At 41.0% G+C, this 25,013-nt stretch overlaps 2 protein-coding genes across 3 annotated transcripts in view; one reads left to right on the plus strand and one right to left on the minus strand.

Annotated features, from left to right (window-relative positions):
- Positions 1-376: 376 nt before the first annotated feature.
- Positions 377-7,322, plus strand: abhd14b (abhydrolase domain containing 14B). The gene is made up of 3 exons (XM_026925509.3): positions 377-891; positions 3,437-3,678; positions 6,393-7,322. Exons 1-3 carry the CDS (start codon positions 678-680, stop codon positions 6,573-6,575), a joined length of 639 nt encoding a protein of 212 aa, XP_026781310.2. The 5' UTR covers positions 377-677; the 3' UTR covers positions 6,576-7,322.
- A 2-nt stretch (positions 7,323-7,324) lies between these two features.
- cacna2d2a (calcium channel, voltage-dependent, alpha 2/delta subunit 2a) overlaps positions 7,325-25,013 on the minus strand; it is a 223,336-nt gene continuing 205,647 nt past the window's right edge. For both annotated transcript variants that reach the window (XM_034300325.2, XM_034300328.2), the window contains 15 exons: positions 20,026-20,123; positions 19,082-19,172; positions 18,874-18,936; positions 18,613-18,716; positions 18,079-18,177; positions 17,069-17,163; positions 16,212-16,256; positions 15,981-16,052; positions 15,688-15,840; positions 15,512-15,564; positions 14,052-14,107; positions 12,769-12,895; positions 12,225-12,334; positions 11,422-11,504; positions 7,325-11,054 (listed from right to left, as the gene is read on the minus strand). In XM_034300325.2, the coding sequence (XP_034156216.1) occupies positions 10,932-11,054; positions 11,422-11,504; positions 12,225-12,334; positions 12,769-12,895; positions 14,052-14,107; positions 15,512-15,564; positions 15,688-15,840; positions 15,981-16,052; positions 16,212-16,256; positions 17,069-17,163; positions 18,079-18,177; positions 18,613-18,716; positions 18,874-18,936; positions 19,082-19,172; positions 20,026-20,123 (1,372 nt within the window). In that variant the 3' untranslated portion in view covers positions 7,325-10,931. The remainder of the gene's footprint in view (positions 11,055-11,421; positions 11,505-12,224; positions 12,335-12,768; positions 12,896-14,051; positions 14,108-15,511; positions 15,565-15,687; positions 15,841-15,980; positions 16,053-16,211; positions 16,257-17,068; positions 17,164-18,078; positions 18,178-18,612; positions 18,717-18,873; positions 18,937-19,081; positions 19,173-20,025; positions 20,124-25,013) is intronic.

Genomic DNA, 25,013 nt, shown 5'->3' on the forward strand with positions numbered 1-25,013 from the left:
ACATACACACATACAGTATAGAATTGGGTTTTATGTTGATCCTTCTGTTCGTCACGTTATGCGTAAGGGGACGCAAACTTTTGCACACGATCAGCAATTGGATTTGTCAGGCTGTTGTTTTCCTACAAGCCACTAGAGTCCCTCCTTTGCCCATTTCCCTCATTTTTCAAGAAGCGTCTGTCTGCGTCCTCCAAGAATACAAACCACGCCCACTACAAGGAACGCCCACTACAAGGACCGCCCCCTAGCAAATCACACTATACAGTATTCCCATGCCCACTCCGCCCTAATCCTAACCGTACGTTTTACGCATTGGTTGTGGGCGTAACTTGTAATAGTGGGCGTGTCTTGTAAAGGGGCGTGGTTTGCCGCACTTGAGTTGTGCATTTCGCTGGGTCTCTTCCGGGTCTCGGTTGCAGGAGCGCCTCTGACGTCGAGCCAGTTTATTTTCTTGCAAAACCTTTAAGAGTTTGCTGATGTTTTCAACCCGTAGCAGTTATTCAGACTAATTCGCTGACTGAGGAGCTGTGAATCACTTCAGCAGCAGCAGCTAAGTGTTGGTGGCGTTCAGGAGTGAAAGTTCAGTGAATGTGAACTTTGCTCTGTGTTTACTGCAGCTGCCCGCTGAAGCACCTTATCAAACTCTACTCAGTGTTTATTCATAGACGGCGAACAGGATGTCTGCGGGTGAAATAACAGAGGGAAGGGTGAAAGTGGGAATGTGTAGCCAGTCGCTGTTTTATCGCCAGGCTCTTCCCTCAGCTGGAGAGCCGAAGCTGTGTGTTCTGCTGCTGCACGGGATCCGCTTCTCCTCGCAGAACTGGCTCAGTATCGGCACTCTCAGCGCCCTGGCTGCCGCCGGATACCGGGCCTTGGCTCTGGACCTGCCAGGTAAATCACACAGCACGAAGTCTTTCCACACATCTCGCCTTTTCTTCACACGACCATTAGCACCAAAGTCAATTTAAAAAGTTGTCCTGGCAGTAGCAGGAGCGCCGAGTTACCCCCAGGGCTGGGAAAATATTGTATGTTTTTTGTTTTTTTTCCCTCAACATACGTATTCTGAGGTCATACACTCGATGAGGTCATAGAATAATTTGCATATTAATGTGTTCATCATGATCATTTGCATATCACGTAACAAATTAGGGTGCATGAAGAAAGCAGATTTTCACTTACATTATATTACAAAAATAGAATGAAGTAGTGTTTTATTAGAATATATAATTTATTTCTTATAGAATTAAATCATCTTTGATTTAATTAGTACCATGCACAACCTAAACCTTTATGCATTTGCAAAATACTATACTTTCTATCAGACAAAAAGAAACAGTGATAGTGAGTAGTTGTGAAAGGGGAGTAGCCATGAAGGAAACTTGCCTTGATTAATTGTGAATGGTCCTTGGGAACAATGGTGATCAATCATTGGTTATTGGGAACAATGATGATCAGTGATTAGCCGTTGGGAAACAATGGTCATCAGTGATTGGTTGTTGGGAAACAATGGTGATGAGTGATTGGTCCTTGGGAACAATGATCATCAGTGATTGATCATTGGGAACAATGATGATCGGTGATTGATCATTGGGAACAATGATGATCAGTGATTGGTCATTAACAACAATGGTGATCAGTGATTGGTCATTAACAACAATGGTGATCAGTGATTGGTCATTAACAACAATGGTGATCAGTGATTGGTCACAAGCGCAGCACAATCAGACATCACACACTGATGGTGAGTTGAACGAACCTGCTCTCTCAACCTTTCAGCAGCTGTGATGTGAACTGGAGAGCTGTACTGAGTGCAAGACAGTGACTAGTGTATGCTCAAAAAGTCACTAGATCTGTCGCTATGCTCTTTTTTGGAATTAAAGTCACTAAAATGGTCTAAAAAGTCACCTAATATAGTGACGAAGTCTCTAAGTTGACAGAGTTGTGAAACGTTTGTTTTCTTTAAATGCACACATGCAACTATGATTTATTTACATCCATATACAAATTCGTCACTTCTCCATGCCTATCTGGGGAAAAAAAACAGTGGGGTTCGTCCCCTCTTACTGGAGATAGAGTATTTGTGATGTCCAAACTTGACACATGGGGAGCCTATAGGTAGTGTGTTTAGCCCATGCACAGTAGAGAAGAGTTACAGTGGTGAGAACAGCAACACAGAGAGCAGCTGGGTAATTTCCAGCCTGTGGCCCATGACAGCTTGGCCCTAGACGCATTTCTATGAGCAGTAAAACTGACGTGCCTCCAGCAGCAGATACAGCTCAAAGCCAGGCCAAAGTGGCTGAGTGAAGTCTCACCAGCTTGCAGAGGAAATTGATGTGATTTTGGGAGAGTGTTGAGGTGGTAACCAGGTTCACACTGCTGTGGGTGGCGAGAGCAGCAACAGTGAGCAAGGGGAAGAAGACACAGTCAGGGTGATGTCCAGAGCGACATGCCACATCCGTAAGCAGATGGGACACTTCAAATTTTAGTGCCTGCAGAGGCAGTATATGGCAGAAATCCATGTATATGGCTGGGAAACATTAGTCGGCAGGCATAGAGTAAGGTTTGGCCACTGTGAAAACAACCATCTCCACAAGTTAAGGGTTGGGAGGCATGGCCAGCAACTTATGGTCCTGTGTCAGCTGGATGGCAAGGACCCAACCACATAGCTAGCTACCCTAGCTTCCACAGAGAGGAAGAGATGTGGGACCCTCAGGTCCCATTGCCAGCAGGTTCTCCAACTGGTCCACAGTGAGATGAATGCAGGCCACTTTCACATCACCAAGACTTGAAGATGACAGCAAGATCTTTTTTGGAAGGGGAGCCAGATGGATGTAGAGTTGTTCTGCAAAAGGTGTGATGTCTGTACATACAGAAAATCTCCCCCTGGTCAATCGCAAGCTCTCATTACAGCAGCTACAAACTGGGGCAATGGAACCTTCACTGTATTATGTCGTGAGCCTGCAGCAGAGGTTGGAGGCAATCTAGGTGGCTTGGGAGCACCTGACATGTGCAGGGTTCTGGCAGAGGTAGAACTATGACCTGTGGATGAAGTGGGGAGAGAATCTTTAACCCCTGCTGCTGGAAGGGCCTCTCTTGTAAGCTGCCCAGTGACTGGATGGGTCCTTGCCTTGTGGGGGGAAAGCTCTCAGACGTGGTACATCAGGTGCACACTGAGGCCCAATGCCATATGGTGTTACATCAGGAGTACCTCATCCCTTCTCTGGAATATCAGGAGGAAAGTCTTAGCATCTGAGAAAGGCTTTAAAGAAAGAGCAATTCATCTTCTTTATGTAAAAGAACAGTATTTGTCTCTTTGCTCTCTTGCCCGTGTTCAGTTTCAGTAAATGCCACATTATGGGTAAAAACCATGACTTGTTCTTCCCAGTTATATGCCTTACTTTATTACTTTTGCCTTGTTTTTTTTCTGGCTGATTAGGCCTGGGTGAGTCGAAGGCAGCAGAGGCCCCTGCAGTGGTGGGTGAGCCAGCCCCTGCAGAGTTTCTGAGGCAGGTGTGTGAAGGTTTGAACACCGGGCCAGTAGTGGTGATCAGCCCCTCTCTCAGTGGCATGTATTCGCTGCCCTTTCTCTTCCAGCACTCTGAGCAGTTGAAAGCCTATATTCCCGTAGCTCCCATCTGCACGGACAAGTTCACGGCCGAACAGTACAAGGCTGTACAGGTCAGTGTGTGTGTGTGTATGCATGATTGTGAGTGATGGGATGCAATGTCTATATTTATTGTGATAAAAATCTTAAACTTGGCTTGGCCTGGTACTGGGCCAGCCACCATTTAGACAATTTCCTCTTTAAGAAGGAGTAAAATATTCATAAAAATGTAGGAAAAAAAAAAAAAAAAAACTTCAGACAGAAATTGTTTTCAAAATACCATTAGAGTATAATATTTTGGCAGGCAGAGTGTTGTCAGCAGTTTTTTGATTATTTTCACACAGCATGCCATCCACATTCAGACAATTTACCATCAGTGTAAAATAGAAATGTAACTGCTTTCATTTGTTTCAGGGGAATTTCTTTCAGAACTAGTGGAGTATTCCTGTTTGCTTTTTTCCTTGCCAAATACAAGCAAAGCAGTCACCCTGTGACCTTGGCCCTGTGTGGGTTGCCTCTAAAATGTCCCCACTACGTCACACTCATACGTTTTCCCTATTTTCTCCCTAATTGGATCTTGGTCAATTCTCCACCACCAGCCCTATATCATACGACAGCTACCAACCAGGGAGAGCAAGCATGTTCTTCCTCTGAGAGATGTAAAGCCAGCCACCACATCTTTTCAACTATGCCAGATACTTGTTTTCCTGACACAGGACACAGTTGCTCCTGGTCCTTAGTTAAATAATGCCCATAACTGCAGGCCCAGTGGGTACAGAAATCCTATACGCAACTATTAATGCAAATTAGAAGGCTGGGTCTAACAGCACTGGCAGAAGCCAGGTAAAAAACACACTACATCTACCACTAGTACTTGGCAGATCTTTAGTGCACAGGCCTGAAGCATGAACTGAGTTAACTGAATTTATTTATTTGAATGGTTTGTTCAGTTGCACAGGTTGCCAAAATATGCAGCCCGATCATGCAATCCAGTACTGAATGTACTGAAATGCTGGAAATGCTCACTGACCTTATGCAATACCTACTTGTTCACCTTAGACTCACTTAGAATGGTTAGATGTTTCATTTGCGAAAGAAACATCTAACCTTACACCTGTGAAGTTTTATTTCAGAAACCTCAACAGCAGATAGATAGCGTTAAACAGGATACAGTATTGGCCAAATCAGATTGTGGACATGTGGACAGGCACGATTCATCAGAAGGCATACATGAAAATAAATGTCAACTGGGTATTCTAATTTGCAGAAGTACAAAATCAAGACTGATGTTGAGGTTGGGCAAGGAAGCTCTGAAAAAGGACAGATGAACACCTGTCTTGAGAGATGCCTACCTACTGGCCTGATTCAGTTATACAACAGTAACATTGTCCCACAGCAGTCCTGCACCATGGTGACTGGTAGTTCAGTAGTTCAGTCAATGTGGAACACTTACAGAAAAGAGGAAATTCATCTGTTTGTGAATAGACAGACAATTTACTGTCTAAAGTCAATATCGCGGGATGACAAATTCTTATCATGGGGAGGAATTGTACTGGTATATCAATGACGATATGGTATGGCACAGCCCTATACCTGCCAAAGGTATTGTTGCCATAGTATATCAGAAAACCTATCAGGCGATCTGCTCTTGCTGGTGAGAATGTACCCAGACCAGTCCTGTGTCCAATGAGGGTTGTCAAGTTCTGTGTTTAAAAGACTGCCACTTATCGTCTGCTGTCTAAAGATAGATTAGCCAACTGGGGATGTGGTGTGGTGCTTGTCTGGCGCTCAGTATCTTCAGGGTCACTGTTGTTTAAATGAAATAGAAATAGAACCAACTAAGTTTATTAGAACATATCGCAGGCAGGTACAAACAAAAATAACTGCAGGAGAGGGTGGGATTTGTGAAACTTTCTGTGGGAATAGGAGGATTGGTCAGAATTCCATTGGGAGATGGTGGGACTGGAATTACAAAAACTTGTCCCCTGCACACCTTTAGTATCAGCACTTGAGTGATTTAATAATGAGTAGTATCAACACTTCAGTGATTCTGCTTTTTTAATAAATTATGGTATTGGCACTATTTAAGATTGTTGTCTCTTATTGTCAGGTGAGGTGAGCCATCAGGACATGTTACGAACCCTTGTGATGACACTGATATATGGCCTCTACTAGTTCTGAAAGAAATCGCCCTGGTGTTTCAGAACAAAAGGAAGTAGAATGGAAGATTATGCATGGAACTGTGGTTCTACGAGTGGAGTGAAAGTCCTGCATTTCCAGGGTTGCCAAATGAAAAAAAAGCCATCCAAATCCAAAAAGTAAACATAACTGTTCAGGTCTCTTATTCCTTTGATCTTTATGGCATTACCTGAAATCTGCAGAAGCACCTAGATGTTCAACCTTCTGTTCATGCCTTCGGTTCTTGCACACAGAACTTTCAATGGAAGCCCTGCAACATGAGAGCTTATGCCTAATTCATTGTTGAGAATAAAATAACAAGTGCTTAATAAGATTACTCATGCTTTCAAGTTGCGTAAGTAATTCCCCCATTAGATAATATAATAAGATAATAGCTTATTATGGTAAAAGACTAAATAATAATAGTTCATGTACCCAGCATTTAAAAAAAACAGGCTTGATTCTAAATACCGTCACACATCATTGTGATAAATAAAACCATTACAAGTTCTATGGCATAATTATTATGGGTTTAACAGATTTATTTCTTTATAGTAAATGTATTCCTGAGGTGTAATGGTCCTGCATGAGATTTTTGTTTTCTTCGTAGGTCCCCACTCTTATCGTGTATGGAGATCAGGACACTCAGCTAGGGGAAGTGTCACTAAACAACCTGAAGAATCTCCCCAATCACAAGGTGGTGGTAATGCAGGGGGCCGGGCATCCCTGTTACCTTGACGACCCGGTGACTTGGCATAAAGTTGTTCTTGAGTTTCTGCACACACTATTGTAATCTAAGCACTCCTGGCCACATCACTTGTAACTATGGGGTTATTACACATTGATTACATTTGATTTCTATTAATGATAAAAAGGTTTCAATTTAGTTCTTATCTTTTCCCACCTCATTAGCCAGGTCTCTCTCTGTCACTTTACAGCTATCAATAAGGAATAGCAGAAAGAAATTGGCTATCCTTCCACCTCAGCAGGGGAAATTACGGCCATGTCATTTTCACTTTGAACCTAATGATAAGACAAAACCTTACACAGTTGCACCAGATGGGAGCCCCCCAACCCCCCTTGATATTTCATAAGGCACACAATATAAGAACATTTGAATGCTTAATTATAGATTATAATCATATTGTAATATCTGTGTCACAAAAAATACCTTACCTGAACTTAATTTTTAATGTGTATGTTGTATTTCAATGTCAGACTATTTTTGTTTGTTTTAGGGCAGTTTAACAGCCACAGCCATTACACAACAGCTCTAGAAAACAATTATGCAATACACTCATCACACTGTTAATAAACACACAGCCCAGATTGTGAGATTTTAGTAATATATAAATTCATAAATATCAAATAAAATCAAATAAATATCAGCACTGATCATTTATCTGATTAAAAACTCACCACAGCATTGTAATAACGTAGGGCACAATATATGAATGAATAATACTATGCGTGAGATAATGTAACTTCAATGATACTGTGTATGTACTGTGATTGTTAAAAAATAAACACAAGACACTGACCTGAAGTGAAAAATATGAACATTATTTAATAACTGATTCTCTGTAATAAACAATTTGAAAATATTTTACAAGGAGTCACAGACACAATATTTTACAAATGTTTCCCTTATCTTTTTTTTTTTCTTCTGTACAAAAGAATGGAGCAACATAGACCAGTGTCCAAAGAGCCAGTGGTGTTAGCTCCATACGCACACACAATCCAACAAACAAACTAAAGAAACTCCCACTGTGATGGCAGACCTCAAATTCATGATTATCAGCAGTACTGTGTTCCTATATTTTAATGATTTTTTTTAAAACCTCACTTAATATTAAATTCAGTATCACCTTTGACGGATTACTTTTCTTTTTTTTTTTATTTCTTTTTTTTTCACACATTTGTCACAGAGCACCAGACTAAGGACTACAGAGTCACATACACACGCGGCTCTCCCACTGAAGCACACTTATTCCGCTGTTGTTAAAGGAGAGGAAAGGCTGAAGGAGCAGCCCTGATAAAAAAGACCCTCCCCTTCAGGGTGGATCATGGGACAGACATCTCCCCGTCCAGGCTACCTCCTCCTTTTATCTTCTTTTTTTTTTTAAACACCTTTTTTGGCAAAAATATTTTTTAAACCACTGAATAACACAAACCTCTGTTCCAGTGTATGTGGAATAGTGACACAGATGCACACTCACAGTTTAATTTCAGTGTCTAGCCAGAATATCTTAGCGTCTCTTAGGCAGCTTTGACATTTCTTTTTTCAGTATTAGGACAAGTGAAAGTTCTTCGTTTTTTTTGTTTTTTTTTGGAAAACGAATCAAGAGGCGAAGGTTGGATGTGAATCACAACAGGACAAAGCATAAGGCATTAACTCTTCTAGACTTATCAGATTATCATATATTACCAGACATTTCCCTGTGCATGTGTACATGTATGTAAATGGGTATGTTTGGTATTGTTTAGTGAGAAGAGTGAGTGCTGTGTGTCTATTAATGATTTGTGTTTTGATGTCAGTGAGGGACCAGGTCATAATAGTATATGAATAGTAAAATAGCACATAGCTTTTAGGGCATGTATTTATGCACACTCCTTAATGATCATTAGTGGATAAATAATTGACCTTTACACCAAACGCTCTGTGTGGAGCTATGATTGATTAGCACTGATGGTGATTGAAGGCTGATATTTAAAAGAACCACCTGCAATCCAGTAACAAAAATGGTGTAATTTTATGAGTTTATGCTGTTCATATAACAGTCAATGACATCGCTCATTACACACTGTGAATGTAGTCACAGGTGGGGTAGTTTATGTGTATGCTTTTACTCAAGCACGCACTTTCTTCAGCTATTGTGACTCAAGGCAGAAAGATGGATAAAAGGATGGGTGGAAAGAAAGCAGAACAGCCAAAAACAAAGGTAAACATGGCCAGTTTAAAAGATAACAGCAAAAAGCTTTGTGAACTGACTTGGAGACGGACACATGCGGAAAATGGGACAGATTACTCTTCTTTTTTTGCTGGCAATACACCTTGGACGCTTTAATAATCAAATCACTGGTTTTTCATTCCGACACCTGTTCAAACACATCATAGTTTGCTGCATTGTAAGCAGACGACACATACACGGGTCCAGACACACGCATACACTTACGCAAAGAGCTTTATGATCTCTGACCAGAGGATGCTGGCAATAAAGAGTCACCAATTCTGCCACCCTACATACAGTCTACTGAATATTCATAGCTGAAAAGAGACTGGGGAAAAGAAATTACTCAACTATTTAATCCTAAACAGTCACTTATAGAGTGGACTCCACAGTGTATTAAACAGTGATCAGTTTTGTTAGTGTTCACGATAATAATATTGGCTGCCCCTCTGGAAAAATCTAAAGAAATGGAAACCAGACCATGATTTAGATCAAGAGATATTTTACATTTCGTGTACTAACACATACAAATTGTCATTTTATATATAAGATGCCTTTAAAGATCTCGAAGGGCTTAGGCAAGGGTGAAAGTGAAACGCCTGCACTGACAGAAGATCCTCAGCATGACAGCAGGCGACTTCTGGTTTAATCTGAAAGCTATGGCAATTAATATACTACTAATAAAAATGCATATGCTTATAAGTCAGTGAGGTCTCTGTGTGAGTTGAACTACATGTTGTACATGCTGTAGCTGTACAATCAATAATCACTCTAACGGCCAGCATGACGAGATTCCCTACCTTTATAAAGTGGAGCATCTACTCTGTAAAGATACAGAAGTGCATCAAGGCACAACAGAGAAGAAAAAAAAAATATTAGAGGAGATGGGCCCTCACCAGGGTTTACTACATTTTCAATACACAATGAATAAAATTGAAAAACTGATGTCTGAGTCTCAGCTACAAGCTCAATCCATAATTATGTGTATTCTAAATGATAAGATTAACCTTGAAAAGCAAACAATATTTTCATGGTTTTAATATTCACTAACAGATTGTTAGCCAGGTTAACCAGTCTACTGAAATATCGACTGTTGTAAAAACATTGGTGTGAAATGGCTACCCTGTAAACACACAACTACACAGAATGCACACTGATGATGGCAGAGTTCAAGCTGCAATTCCAATTCGTTTCTAAACACTGGATAATTACGACGGCACTTAAAGTCATGTTCCACATTTGATCAAAACCATTTCTTAGTTCCTCTGTGTATGTTGACCAGACAAACAGAATGATATGCTTACTGAAGCCCTTATGACTAATGAAAGAACAGCAAAAAATGAGAAGAACTGAAATCCAGGCCTGATCTCTACATGAGGTCTTGCATTCTTTCTGCAAGTCCTTTTCTCCCATTTTTTTCTCTCCTCCTCCTAATTTGGCTAGAAAAATAAGACCACACCACAAGTCTATCTCATTTTGGCAAGAATTAGATCTAGTGCATATATAAACAAATGATAAATGATCTATCATCTTTCCGCTCTGGTTATATCTTAACATATGGAGGTATGCTTTAAATACTCACAGGTTCTTACTGTCTTACTTGTTTTTGTTAACTGAACCAAGTTCTGTGATCTTGTTACCGATTGCTAGAAATGGCAGAAAGTTCTGTAGCCCCATGTCAAATTAGGCAATTCGAGTCAAAGGATGAAGAGGAGAGTGAGGAGGATGGCTTAAACTGTAAAGAAGAGCATCTGATCAAATGCATTTCCTACACAAACATGTGTAAAGGCAGGTTGTACCGCGGGGACGAGGGCGGGGGTGGTGGTGGTTTTTTTGGGGGGTTTAGGGGGAGGGTATTCCATTTTCTTCAACACTACCTCTGTTTCATTAGTTGGTTCTAGATGGATGTTTTTCTCCTGCTGTGGCCTTTATAATGCTTAAATGATTGCGTTTCAACATTTTGACTTTTTCAGCTGCTTCCCTTATAAGGAAACTTCGGGCTCCTCCCGGAAAAGCTGCTGACAAGTTCTGCGCTGGTCACTAAGCAGCAACCTGTGAAGCAAAGTGGATGATGCAGTATGCCGGGCTTCCATATGGGGGCAACAGGAAGTCCCTTTAATACCTATGACTAGAGCGAGGGAAGGAAAAGGAGAAATATGGAATTAGGGTGAGGAGAGGGAGATGGGCAGTGGAGGGAGTTAAAGAGAGAAAGGCAAAACATGGGGGCAGGCCATTAGAGAGAGGACAAGGAACTGGAGGAGGAGTAAAGTGTGGATGGATGGGCGGAAGGAGTGTCCTCGCCCACAATCTGTAGTGTTCTCCTGCAAAAGAGTGAAAGGGAAGCGCATTAAGCGATATTATTTATATTACTTATAAGTATAAAGTATAGTATAGTATATTATAAAGTAACAAGTAGTCCTTACTTACATATATATATATATATATATATATATATATATATATATATATATATGTAAGTAAGGACTACTTGTTACTTTATAATATACTATATATATATATATATAGTATATTATATTTATATATATTTATAATATACTATATATATATATAGATAGATAGATAGAGAGATAGATAGATATTTAACAATGTGGGAATGTATTACTGTAGTTCAGTCAACAGCTGGACTCTTGTGTATGTGTGTGTATTTGTGTGTGCATGTATACGTACTGCAGCGTTGTAATCGAAACAAGTAGAGGGCCCTTTTCTATACCGAGGTGGTGGCATGTCCAGACACGGTTCTTCTTGTTTTACTGAAAAATGTGTTAAGGAAGTTCTCATGATGACTGTTTTGACATGAGATTATTTTCACAAGATCTGACCAAGATGTAAGAGTTCATTTTGCTAGTTGAAAAGCTTTTTGTATCATGTCTTTTCTTTGCCAGAAGAGAATCAGAATCTATTTCCATTTTAATATCAAACCTGACAAAAAAATAAAACTGAAAACTGGCCACTCAAATGTACTTAAACTTCAGAAACAGATACATTAAAACAGAGTTTTAAACACATTTCAGTGATGTCAGTGTTGTGAAATCCATATTAATTGAACATTACTGTTTCTATATTGGGCGGCATGGTGGTGCAGCAGGTAGTGGTGACGTTTCACATCTCCAGGGTCCCTGGTTCTATCCTAGGTTGGGTTACTGTGTGAAATTTTGGTACATGTTCTTTTTGTGTTGGTTTTCTTCTAGATTTCCTTCCACTTCCCAATAACATGCCAGTAGATGGATTTAGCAACACTAAACTGGTGTCTTGTGATGTACTTGTGTCCCATCTAAGGCGTATTCCGCACTAGTGCCCGTTGTTAGGCTCTGGATCCACCGCCACACTGAAGCGATTACTGTAGATGAATGAGCGAATGTTCCTACATTGTTGGTACACATGATAAAAGTACCACTCCAGCTTCCAAACCTCAACTTAAGTGTTAAAAAAATGCAAAATTTCACCAAATGTCATCATTTGTGGAAGGATACATTCTTTCTCACCCTGAGACAGTTTCTCTATGTCACATGTGTTGCAGAGCAGCTTCTCAGCCACCACAAATAGCAAGTTGGTGTTGGTTAATCTCTTGGCATGGATCAACCTGTGGAGCATAAGCATTTTATAAATCTGTTATAAGTAACGCCTTCTTTATTTTACCACACCTAGAACATGGTCAGATTAGCTACATACATATGCAATTATTTTAGGTTGACTTATGTGTGATACTTAACTCATTTAAAAGGATGATTTCTTCATCTGCTTTGTTAGGTATGCAAAGACTTTTACATACACTCACCATTCCACTTTATTAGGAACACCTGTACACCTGCTGTACATTGGCTGATTGAATAACTGCATGGATGAGCATTTGTACAGGTGTTCCTAATAAAGTGGTGGTCAGTGAGTGTACAGAGCTGTAACATCATCATGTGATTTTGTGATCTCAGTATGAATGTATCTTTTTATTACAGAAGATCACATCAAGTCATAAATAAAGAACAGACAAAAAACAGACAGTAGAAAAGTTCATCTGACCTGGAGCAGTTCTCACAGTCTTGCACTATGCTGTAGGCACTGCTGATGTTCCCGAAGTAGAACTGCTTCTGTATTGTGACACAGCTAGTCTCTCTGGAGTCCATGCTCTCTCCTGCATCAACTTCATCTACACACACACACACACACACACACAAATATTTGGATGCATGTTTGTAGATATTATTAAAAGATTTATCAATTGTCAATTCTTAACCTCCTGGCAGAGGCAATCAGGTTCAGGGCTAAAATATTCAGCTACTTAACAGGATTCATGATGCCATCAAACAACACAACAGCCCCAGAACAGCCCCAGGACCAATAGCTGTTAAACAGCAGCAAAACATCTATAATCCATCACCATATTAGACAGAATATATGAGGACAGTTCCATGTATGCAGTCACCTTCTTTTGCCAAACAGGTTCTGATTAGATTTCAAAGTATTTTAACAGGTAATTTTTTTCTATATCTGTAGACCGTAACTTGCGCAGCTCAACAACCATCTGTCTCTTTTGTGTTGAAAGTTCTTTGTTTTTTCCCATGTTAGTACGTGTAGAACCCCAACTGTCTAACTCAGAAAAACAGGAAATGGTGAACGGCAACAACAGAATTCCTGAACACCAACTTGGGTTTTAATCTTTTTTAAATATACACTATATGGCCAAAGGTTTGTGGACACCTGACCGTCGCACCTATATGTGCTTTTTGAACATCCCATTCCAGATTTAGTCCCCTGTTTCTGTTATAATAACCTCCACCCTTCTGGGAAGGATTTCCACTTGATTTTGGAGTGTGGCTGTGGGACTTTGTGCTCATTCAGCTGCAAGAGCAACAGTGAGGTTGGGCACTGATGTCAGGTGAGGAGGCCTGGGGTGCAGTTGGCATTCCAAAGTATTCAGTGACTCTGTCGAGGACACTCGAGTTCTTCCACACCAACCTGGGCAAACCATGTCTTCATCGAGCTCACGTTGTTGCGCAGGGGCATTGTCATGCTGGAACATGTTTGGGCTCCTTAGTTCCAGTGAAGGGAAATTATAATTCTACAGCATATAAAGACATCTTATTCAATTTTGTGCTTTCTCATACTACATGTTTCAAACTTTGTGGCAACAGTTTGGGGGATATCACACAAATGGGTGTGATGGTCAGGTGTCCACAAACTTTTACAAAATCTAATAGTTTTTTTCTAGATGTGAGTTATTGTTTGTAATATTTATTTGCTCATTTGCATGATTTGTGCCAATAATTCTGGAGTTGACTGTATATGCTATTTATTGTACATACCTGTAATGAACCAGTTATGGTAGGCAAAACCATAAAGGACCTGCTGAAACAGAGACCTATAGGAAAAAGACAAGAAAGTGAAATAAAAACTTTATGTAAATAAACAAAAACCTACACTGAAATAAAAAAAAATTGTAGTAACTTTTGATATGTGATAACCTCTGATATACACTCCTGGGCAAAAAAAGGGCCAAGCCCAAAATGGCAAAATATTAAGCTTTTAATAAGGCTTTAACAACAATTCATTGGTCAGGAAATGAACAAGAATTAAACAAATAGATAAAGTAACTTAGTATGGGATAGCTTTTCCTTCGATTTTTTTTTATGTTTATGCCTTGTGGATTAACTTACAGATAGCTTTTGACAGAAAGAAGAGTCAGTGTTGTTCCATTCAATGCTGATGGCTTCAAACACTTGATGAGTAGTTGAAAAATGTTTCCCGGTTAGTTTGTGTTTAATGTGAGACCAAATATTCTCTATAGGGTTCAAATCTAGACTCTCACCAGGCCAAAACTGATAAACATGTTCTCAAGCCACTTCTTGGTGGTCTTTGCAGTGTGGGCAGGAGCACTGTCTTGTTGAAAAATAACATCTGATCATTCCGCTTTAGAAAACAACTTTTTAAATGTGGGAAGCAAGCCTTTCTGCAATATTCTCCTGTATTCGAAAGCATTCATTGACTTTTCACAGTGAAGCAGATCACCAGTACCAGCAGCTGAAAAGGTTCCCCACAATCTGACACCTCCTCCTCCATGCTTAACTGTGGTAGAGATCCATTCTCTATTGTATTTCTCACCACATCTTCAAAGACGCCTCTCTGGAGCATCACCATGCAACTCAAATTGTGATTCATCATTCCACACAACTCTGCTGAACCACTCTGAATTAAACTTTCCATATTCTGCCAAAAACTTAATTTCTGTCTTTGATGGTTTTCTGAGACAGCAATGGTTTTTTTTAACACATCTTATAGACACAAAACCTGCATTAGATAACCATTAGATAGCCATTTTTTTTGCCCAGGTGTGTGTGTGTGTGTGTGTGTGTGTCTATATATATTATATATATAGACACACACACACATACATATATATATATAACATAGCTGATAATACAGATGAGTGTGACTCCACTGACACACCATGACCGGGCTAATCAGTGGACATTAACTCACACCCAGTAAGAGGTGAAAAGAGGTTTACTTCTTGTCAGTGAATATTCAGAGCACAGATGCTGATGTATGGCACGCTTGGTTCACTTAGCTTCTGCTAAAAATAAATCTATAGCATATTCACAAACATACCAAAATATAACTTAATCACTTGAACCTCACTTGGAGGAGCAATCCAATAAATAGTTTTGGCTCCGGAGTTGAAAATACAATCTGTAACATCAGCTTTGTGTGTGTGAATCTAATACAAAGACTCCACAGTTTAGCATTTACTCATTCGGTCTCATACCATGCAGCTGCTGAGGTCCACCAGGCAACGTTCACCAGGTCCGCAATGGTGGGCTACAAGAAAGGAAAGCAGTTTGAGTGTAAAATCTTACATCTTAAAGGAACATTCTTTTTTAGAAATTCATCTATTAATTAGTTCTTTTTTTTTTTTTTTTTCTTTTTTTTTTTTTAACTCACCACGAACACTCCTCTAGGTGCTGCTCCTGTGTTACTGTTAGGCACAGGTTCACACACAGACTGGTAGTCAAAAGACTCCTTGTAGTTGTAGAAGGAGTTGTTGTAGAGCACATACATCAGAGCAGGGTCCACCTCACTGAAGAACATGCCGATCTATAAAAAGAAAAGAATGGAGTACAGTGAGGTCTCTCTGTGGACTTGAAATCTCTGAAAAGCGTGAGATATTTCTGAAACTGAAAGTCTCTAAAAGTGTGTTTTATACATGCGAGTGAGCGAACTAGCTTCCTCCTGACCTTGCTCTCATATTGCTGCTGATTGGACATGATGAGGAAGCCACCGTCATCGATCAGGTAACACAGCAAATCCTGCACAGGTAGTACAAGAGTCAATGAGTGACGATCAAATATCATATATTGTACAAATGCATTCTGTTAAAGATGAAATAGTATCAATCTGAGAAACAATAATCCTCCATTTTAAAAAGTAATTTATCCATAAAACTAAGAATGAGTACGTGGTCTTACTTCATGAGCCTCACAGTCCATCTCACAGCTACTGGTCGGTCCACACTGAGGAAAAGAGATAAACCATGCATATATTATTCAAATAAAATTTTATTTATGCCCTTAATTTTTAAATAGAAATTGATCTCAATTTCAATACAAACAAAATTACGACTTATGAAAATATGAGTGTCTTTCTGCTTGCCCTGTTCACATAGTCATAGATTCACAGAAAGAGAAAAGAGCTTTTTCCAGGGAAAATGTACTAGCAGTATGTGATCAATTACTCAGGGAAAAAAATGATAACAGAATATGCAAAAAATTAGGGCTACTACTGTAGCTCCACACCAGCTTCACTGAGAATTCAAGAAAAAAAAATGCACAAAAAAGAAAACGCTGGTGAGAAGTGAGAGCTCAGGTGCACACAGTGTTCTCATAAGAGGAAGAGCTGGATCGGTGATTGGAGATAGCTGTAGTTTGGTAGTTTGTTCAGTCTGTTGTGGATGTCACATCACATCACACTATACAACCCACACTTTATGTGGTGATACTACACCACGTGTACACGTCACATAATTTTTTTTGGACCTGCACAGTCAACACAGATGAATGCAGGATACGAATCATCTTGTACAAGCCTTCAGGAGTAATCAGGCGTAGTTATCAGGACTGGAAACTGTACAAGATGGTTGTTCCCAAGACCTTCCAAAACTTAAAAATGTGAAGAATCCTTGCTTTAAAGGACAATATTGATTTGTCTGGCTGCTAGTAAATAGTCCTAACCATTAATGTATTTATTGGTCAGATTTAACCCAAGAAAATGCGTGCATATATATGTAATCTGAAAAAAAAAAAAAAACAGTGTGTGAGTATTTTACCAACTGAGAACCCTGTCGAGTGTTATCAGTGTGGTTGCTGGCAAGGATCTTAAACTTTGAAGTCCAAGCTTCAAGGTCCAACTTTACACCCACAACTGAAAGAGAGAGAGAGAGGTTGTGGTCAATAAAACTATAAAACCAAACAACATAAAAACAGTTCTATTCTATCACCAGATTCTTCCACAGATAACAGCACAGCTCTTAGATTTACACTTGGATTAAAATGTGCTTTACATGGATAATGACAAGTAAAGAAATTCCTCCATATTGGGTGGGACGGCCAGTCAGTTCTAATCCATGCCATGTCCATCTACACAAACAGTTTTATGAAACAGATGTTTCACACAACCCTGACTGCAACTCACACAATGTAACTTCAACACAGTTTACTGCCTTGCAATCAAGGCAGCTCCTAAAACTTTATAGTACATGAAACAAATCACTGTGATCACATTTCTGTGAAATTATATGCCACTTTGGTAAACAACTGCTTTAGAGTTATTTGTCATTTGAATACTGGCACTTTTTGAATCCAACCCTGATGTCTGATTGTGTCTCTATTACAACTGAGAGTATTCATTATTCATCAATGTTGAATATTATTACAACATTCAGAAAGAGAAATGCAGACTCCTTAACTGTATCATTTTTCCTCTATGAAGGAATATCTGTGAAACCTAGCAATAAATGTCTCATTAATATAAAATTTTTTTGTTGATTTCTTCTTTTTAACCTAAGGGGATGCCACCTTTTCCACTCAGCTGTATATGCCTGGATTTTATTCTGCCTACCTTGAATCCAAGTAGGTTAAAAGTAATAAATGCAGTAAATGTGATGGAGTAAATAGATACAGATCAAAACATTTTCATGTTTGAAATGAACAAGTGCACAAAGTGTTTGATGGTTAATTTTGTGCAGAAAGAACATTCATATCTCAAGTATGTAATACAGCATAATTATAACATGTAGTTGTTATTTTATAAACTGTAAGATGAAGGTGATGAAATTACCAGCCGGCTTGATGGTTCTGGAGCCCACTGTAATTTCCACTGCTGTACTGACCAGGATGTCAATCGTGTCATTCTCTGGATCCTGGAAGATTGCATTTGCTGACAAAATAAAAGAGATGAAATGATACCATCATTTCATGCAATTTCTCAATATATGTTCAATGATCTGATGACACAAAGCAGCCAACATACTGAAGGACAAGAACACAGAGAAAGCCACATAATGTGAAAGAAAGTCCATTTTAAATTGATAATAAGAATCTGACTTCACAGATACAGAGATGCCTGTACTGATTCAGTAGTGCATGTCTTCCAACTTTTGTCCAAAACATGCTGTTTTTAATTAGTGCAGCTCTTCCATAAATATTGAAAATGGTGCACTTATTCAGTGAATTCATGAATCTTTAAATCCATTAGTTTTTAAAAAAAAAAAAAATGATTAAGCTCTTTTTTGGTTATATTTTACACCATTTCTCTTGAGAAAGCAAAATATTTCTGTGTGTTTGCTGAAAGTGTTTGTGTGTGTTTACTCACGGCTACGATACGGTGCTCTAAAGATGTAGCCCTTGTTGTCCATACTGCGGCGGTAATAACTGGCATTAAACGGCTCTGGATCCTCCTCCCACGTCTCAGCAGCTCTGACACACAAATAAACACACAATTTCACAACTTTTGAGAATAAATCCCTAAAATTAACTCTTACAGCTAATACAAAGTATTTTGCTTACATGTGAATGAGAAACATATCAGTCGGTAATTACAAAGTTACGTGATAACAACTGAAATCAGACTCACTTATTGGGAAAAATACGAGTGATGCCACCATCTGTAGCTGCAAAGACGGCCAAAAATCCATACCTAGAGGACAGGGAAAGAAAGTACACGGATAAACACACCAGTGTAGCACAAACTGTAACTCGCAGTGTGTTATTTGGAGTGACTGGACTCTCAAGTCATATTAAATGTGTAGTTGTGTCAGGGGATGTAGCTGAATTGCACTAACGTGTTGAGGTCCTTTGTTTTCCACACTTTCTCTACCAGCTGTCTGATAATGCCAGTGTCCAGGATCAGGTTATGCAGCAGGAAGTTGTCACCTGGGTTGGACACGTGAAAGATGCATTAAAAGGTTGATTAATACTGCTGGGTGCAGATTAATGTCTTTTTTATCAGAACTGGGAATTAGCTACCAACAAGATAGACCTACTGTCTGCTAGATTAAAATAGAGAAATCTGTCATTCTTTGATGCAATCAATCTATTTATGATTAAGCGAGTATTGGGAGTACAGTGGTCCATCTGTATCTCTGAAATATCCAGGATATTTTGTCTGCTGATATTACAGGTATGTTACAAAAGATACTACTGGCATTAAAGGTCCCCAAAATAACATGACCTACACCAGTGTTTTTTCTTTGTTTTTTTTTTTTAAATGGAGTCCACAGACCCCCAGGGATAATAGATAGGGAGTTCGTGATCAGTGCTGGAAATCACGACCCACCATTATCAAAGTTATATTTTATTTATTATTGACCATTTGTAGCTATTAGTCATTTTGACCGGTCACTTGATTGAACAGGTTTAATCAAAACTTCAATAACTCACAAACAAGTTGGTCTATAAATTATGTCGACATGGACTTAATGTGTTCTGTTGGTGGAAATTTCAGGAAATGGAAAGCTCTATTGCTCTAATAAATTGCCAAAATATTATTGCCCACATTTACGTCATATGCCTAATATCTGAATAGTTGGATTATGCTCAGAGTGCGTCTGTGGAATTTATTTTACAGTTAAAGGAGTTCCTGGCTGCAAAACATTTGAGAATAGCTGATCTAAACAAGTATTTTGTGGATTCAGTCAGTCACTCAATGATTATTATGAAAGTTTTGGTCATTAGTTAATACATCATGGTATTCAATGCTGGAGTAGAATTTCTTCAGAAACCTCACATTGTTTGGAGTCTGGAGTGACTTTCTCCATCAGAGCGATGAAGTTGTGCAGGAACTCTGTGTTGTTGCTAGAAAGCTCCAGCTCTTTGCAGTATTCCCTAAGAAGTAGATACATTGTTTAACAGTCACAATACACATACACACACTCCTATCTCTAACACCAACATACAAAGGATGGAGTCTCTTTTAAGGGTAACTGGTGTTACAACTAATCACTACACTGATACAGTGCATGCCAGCAGCTTTACAAGTATGCACTTTGATTTTTAAAAACACATTTTTTTAAAAAAATGTTTAATGCAAATACAAGGCTACACACAGTATTCACTTGAAGACAACACACCCTGGAACACAATAAATACATGTGCAGGCACAAAAACATGCACCAAAAATGCAATGGCTCAGCATGTGCTGCAACATGCAACAGCCAAACCAAATTCTGAGGATGAGTGAATCACACAAGACAATGGCCCTTATTCATCAAAGTTGCAAATCTGATCGTAAAACAAGTGTATGCAAATTCCACTGACAGTGTCCTTATTCATCAGTGTCATCTTTAGTGTTTCTGTACAATCAACCTCACACACCTTAACAACCTGAACAATGATAGACTTGCTGTCAAATAATCAAAATTAACATCAGTATCATCAAGTGTAACAAGCAGTCTGTAGTAAGTAGAGTAGTATAAGAAGTAGGTGTGTAATCCTCAGGCTTCTACACAATATGATTTTGATTCATAAGGCAACAGTTTGATGTTTCACAATAACACTTAATCTGCTACGATAAGATACGATTAGATTTAGAAGCCTCTGACCAACTTTGTTTCAAATCTGGGGTAGGCCTGCTGTTAATTCACAAATAACGATGACGTAGAGAAGAATTATTTTAAGTATCAGAGTTACGAGCAAATCACCTTGCTAGCCTATTTACACATCAGTTTAAAAATATTAATATTTTTACAGACTAGTTGTCTGTCCTTTTTCAATACTAATCTAATCATAATCAATTATAATTGAAAATGATCCATCTGTAATAAATTATAATATATAATAATGATTGTTATTGATAAGAATTGAGATTGTTGCCTCAAATAATTTTAATCATTGCCTTTTAAATCAATGCTCTGATCCAAATGGTCTAATCATCACACCCCTAATAAGTAGTAACAATAAAAATAGAAAATAACTTTGATATCATCACAATTGTGCACATGGAACCTCAGACTTAGATATAGCTAATGCAGTTTAGTGTCAAAATGTAATTTGTAAATGTGCATGCGATTGAGCAAACTTGTATCTTCATCATTTCATTATGATAATAGGTACATTCGTGTACAAGACACACCATGAAGCGCTGACCTGGATACAAGGCTAAAGCGGGTCAGATGCAAATACATTCATTTGGTAGTCTGATGTTCAGTGCTTGATTAGTTTCTTTCAGTGTTCCTTAGATAGGAAATAAGGGTTTGTTTGTCTGTTCCGAATGGAAACTTGGCTCATCTATATTTAATTAAATCTTTAGAATTCAGTTAAACTGAACTCTAACCGAGTTCAAGTTCTAAAACGAATAAAAACGTACTTGGTTACTAACGTAACCTTGGTTCCCTGAGACACGGGAACGAGTACTGCGTTACTAGACACTATGGGGGAAAACTCCTTTTTCTCCGATGACTGAAGCCTTTACAATCACGCAGTGAACTTGCACGGCCATTGGTTCGTGCAGTGTAATAAAACAGACCAATGGCTCGGCAGCAGAGCTGCACGAGCCTATGGCGAGGAAGCCTGCCAGAATGGGCGGAGCCATCTGGCTATACAAGCGGGCATTGCGCCATAGGATCTCAGGTCAAATTCGACTAAAGCGACAACTCTGAGTTGTGCGATGTCAAGGTACGGCCTGCAACGCAGTACTCGTACCCATATCTCAGGGAACTGAAGTTACGTTAGTAACCGAGTACGTTCCCTTTCAATATTACACTCGTACTGCGTCGTTAGATGCTATGGGGAACCAATACAATCACGCTGGGCCGTGAAAGTGGAACGATTGGCATGAATCGGCCTTGAACAATTAAGGCTCAGAGGGACCTAGTTTAAGAAGGGTGAACCCCGCAGGTGGCAGGAGGGCCAAATTCACCGAGGTCAGCCCAGCCTAGGATAATCGTTCCAAATAATTTTGTGCAGTCTCAGCACTTCTGAAAGGGCCAAGAACGTACAAGGAATGTGCTTGTCCTAAACAGGTGCGTGCCCCTTAAGCAGATAGGATCCGAGCCTGTAAGGCCGGAACGTCCAAGCTATAGAACCTGGCGAATGTGGACGGCGAGGCCCAGCCCGCCACCGCACAAATGTCTGCTATGGACTCCCCGCTAGACCACGCCCAAGACGATGCTGCGCCTCGATTGGAATGGGCTCTACCTCCTATAGGGCTTTGCAGGCCCAGGGAGGAGTATGCTAGTATGCGCAATAGTGTCAACTAACCACAGAGAAATTCTCTGCTTTGTGACCGGAAACCCTTTGGTGCGGCCGCCAAAGCATACAAAGAGTTGCTCCGACTGCCTGAATGGAGCGGAATGCTCGATGTAAATCCTCAGCGCCCTGACAGGGCAGAGAAGGTTCAACTCTGGGTCTTCCGCTAATGGTGGAAGCGCCGAGAGAGTGATAACCTGTGCTCTAAATGGGGTGTAGAGCACCTTAAGAATGTATCCATGCCTTGGCTTTAGGATGACCTTGGAGTCATTAGGCCCAAATTCAAGACAGGCAGGGCTCACCGAGAGCACCTGTGAGTCACCTACTCGTTTGACCAATGCTAACACCAGTAGCAGGGCAGTCTTTAACAATAGGGTTTTTAGGTCCCCAGACTGTAGTGGCTCAAAGGGGGACCCCTTGAGGGCCCTCAGGACCGTGGGCAGGTCCCACACAGGGACGGTAGGGGGCTGAGGCGGATTGAGCCTCCTGGAACCCCTCAGGAAATGAACAACCAGGTTGTTCCGGCCCACAGACTGTCCGGCTATAGGAGCATGGGAAGCCGCTATAGCTGCCACATAAACCTTGAGCATGGAAGGGGAGCGGCCCTTATCCAACAGCTCATTTAGGAAGGACAATATCACTGACATGTCGCAGGAAGTTGAGTCTTCACCGTGGGTTGCGCACCAGGCAGAGAAGACTGACCATTTAAGGGCATAGAGGTGTCTCGTGGACGGGGCTCTAGCCTGTGATATAGTATTTAGGACACGTTCAGGAAGATCTACTGATTCCTGTCGAGAGCCCAAAGGTGCAAAGCCCACAACTCAGGTTGGGGGTGCCAGATTGTCCTGTTCGCCTGTGAGAGGAGGTCCTGCCTCAGGGAAATGGGCCATGGGGCTGCTGTCAACAGCTGTGACAGCTCTGAGAACCAAAGTTGGTTCCTCCAGAGCGGGGCCACTAGGAGGACTCTGTGCTTGTGGTCCCTGATTCGTCCGATTACCTGAGGGATCAGAGCGATGGGGGGGGGAACATACAGGAGGAGGTTGGGCCAATCGAGGGCCAACGTATCCTTGCTCTTCGAAAAATTAATTGGGCAGCGAGAATTGTTTTTTTGAGGCAAAGAGGTCGACCTCTGCCTTGGCAAAGATCTCCCAGATTTTCTGAACCGTCTGCGGGTGGAGGTCTGAAGGGCTCAACATACTGCCGTCATCTCGAGGCAGTTGATGTGTAGCCGACCTTCTGCGACTGACCAGGAGGCCGGTTTGCCCTCGCACAGAGCTCCCCAACCTGTGTTGGAAGCATCCGTCGAGACAACCTTCCTTCTGTGAACAATGCCCATGGTTACGCCCTGCTTGAACTACTGGGGCCCTTCCAGGGGGCCAGAGCCGCTACGCAGGCCTGGGTCACACTGATATGAAGGCAACCTTGACACCACGCATGGGGCGGCACTTGTGGTTTCAGCCAGTATTGAAGGGGTCTCATGAGAAGCAGGCCCAACTGTAGCACCGGTGATGCGGAGGCCATGAGGCCTAGCATCCTTTGAAACGCTTTGAGGGGGCAGGCGGCTCCAATTTTGAAGGAGGCCGCGAGCTGTTGTATGGCCAGCGCACGTCCTGGCGCGACTGCTGCCCTCATGAGGGCTGAGACGAAAACTACCCCCAGGAACAAAGTTCGTTGGCTGGGGGACAGTGCGCCCTTGGCGAAATTGACCCTGAGTCCTACGCACTCCAAGTGGCTGAGGAGGAGGGATCTGTGGGACACTTGCTCGTCCTCTGATTGGGCTAAGATGAGCCAGTTGTCGAGGTAATTCAGAATGCGGATTCCCCTGTCTCAGAGGGGAAGGAGCTGCATCTATGCACTTCGTAAAAGTGCGAGGAGCCAGGGACAGTCCGAAGGGCAGGACCGTGTAGATAAGCCACTCCCTCTAAGGCAAATCTCTAAGGCGAATCTCAAAAATCGTCTGTGCTGGGGGGCTATCTGGATGTGAAAGTATGCGTCTTTCAGATCCAGAGAAAAGAACCAGTCCCCTGGGCGGATTTGCGAGAGGATCTGTTTCAAAGTAGTCATCCTGAACGGCCGCTTCATGAGCGAGTGGTTCACGTGCCTGAGATCGAGGATGGGCCGAAGGCCACCATCCTTTTTGGGGACGTGGAAGTAACGGCTGTACAATCCTGACTTGCTCTTCGCTGGCGGAACTGTTTCTACGGCACCCTTTGCCAGTAGGGCCATCACCTCGGAGCGCATGACGTGAGCGTCCTTGCTCCGCACTACGGTAGGAACCACGCCGCTGAATCGCAGGGGTCTTCGAGCAAACTGGAGTGAGTAACCTCATATTATAATCCCCAAAACCCACTCTGACACTCCGGGGATGGCCTGCCAGGCCTCAGCCCGTGTGGCGAGGGGTTGGACTGGTTCGAGTGGCAGATCGCCGTGAGGGGACCTGACACTCGTTATAAGTGGAAGAGGAAATTTGCTCTCTGACTGAAAATTTTCCTGCTATAACAGCGGCTGTGTGTGTGGGCGCTTTCAGAA

The sequence above is a fragment of the Pangasianodon hypophthalmus genome, chromosome 2 (genome assembly GCF_027358585.1).
Source record: "Pangasianodon hypophthalmus isolate fPanHyp1 chromosome 2, fPanHyp1.pri, whole genome shotgun sequence".
NCBI classification, from domain to species: Eukaryota; Metazoa; Chordata; class Actinopteri; order Siluriformes; family Pangasiidae; genus Pangasianodon; species Pangasianodon hypophthalmus.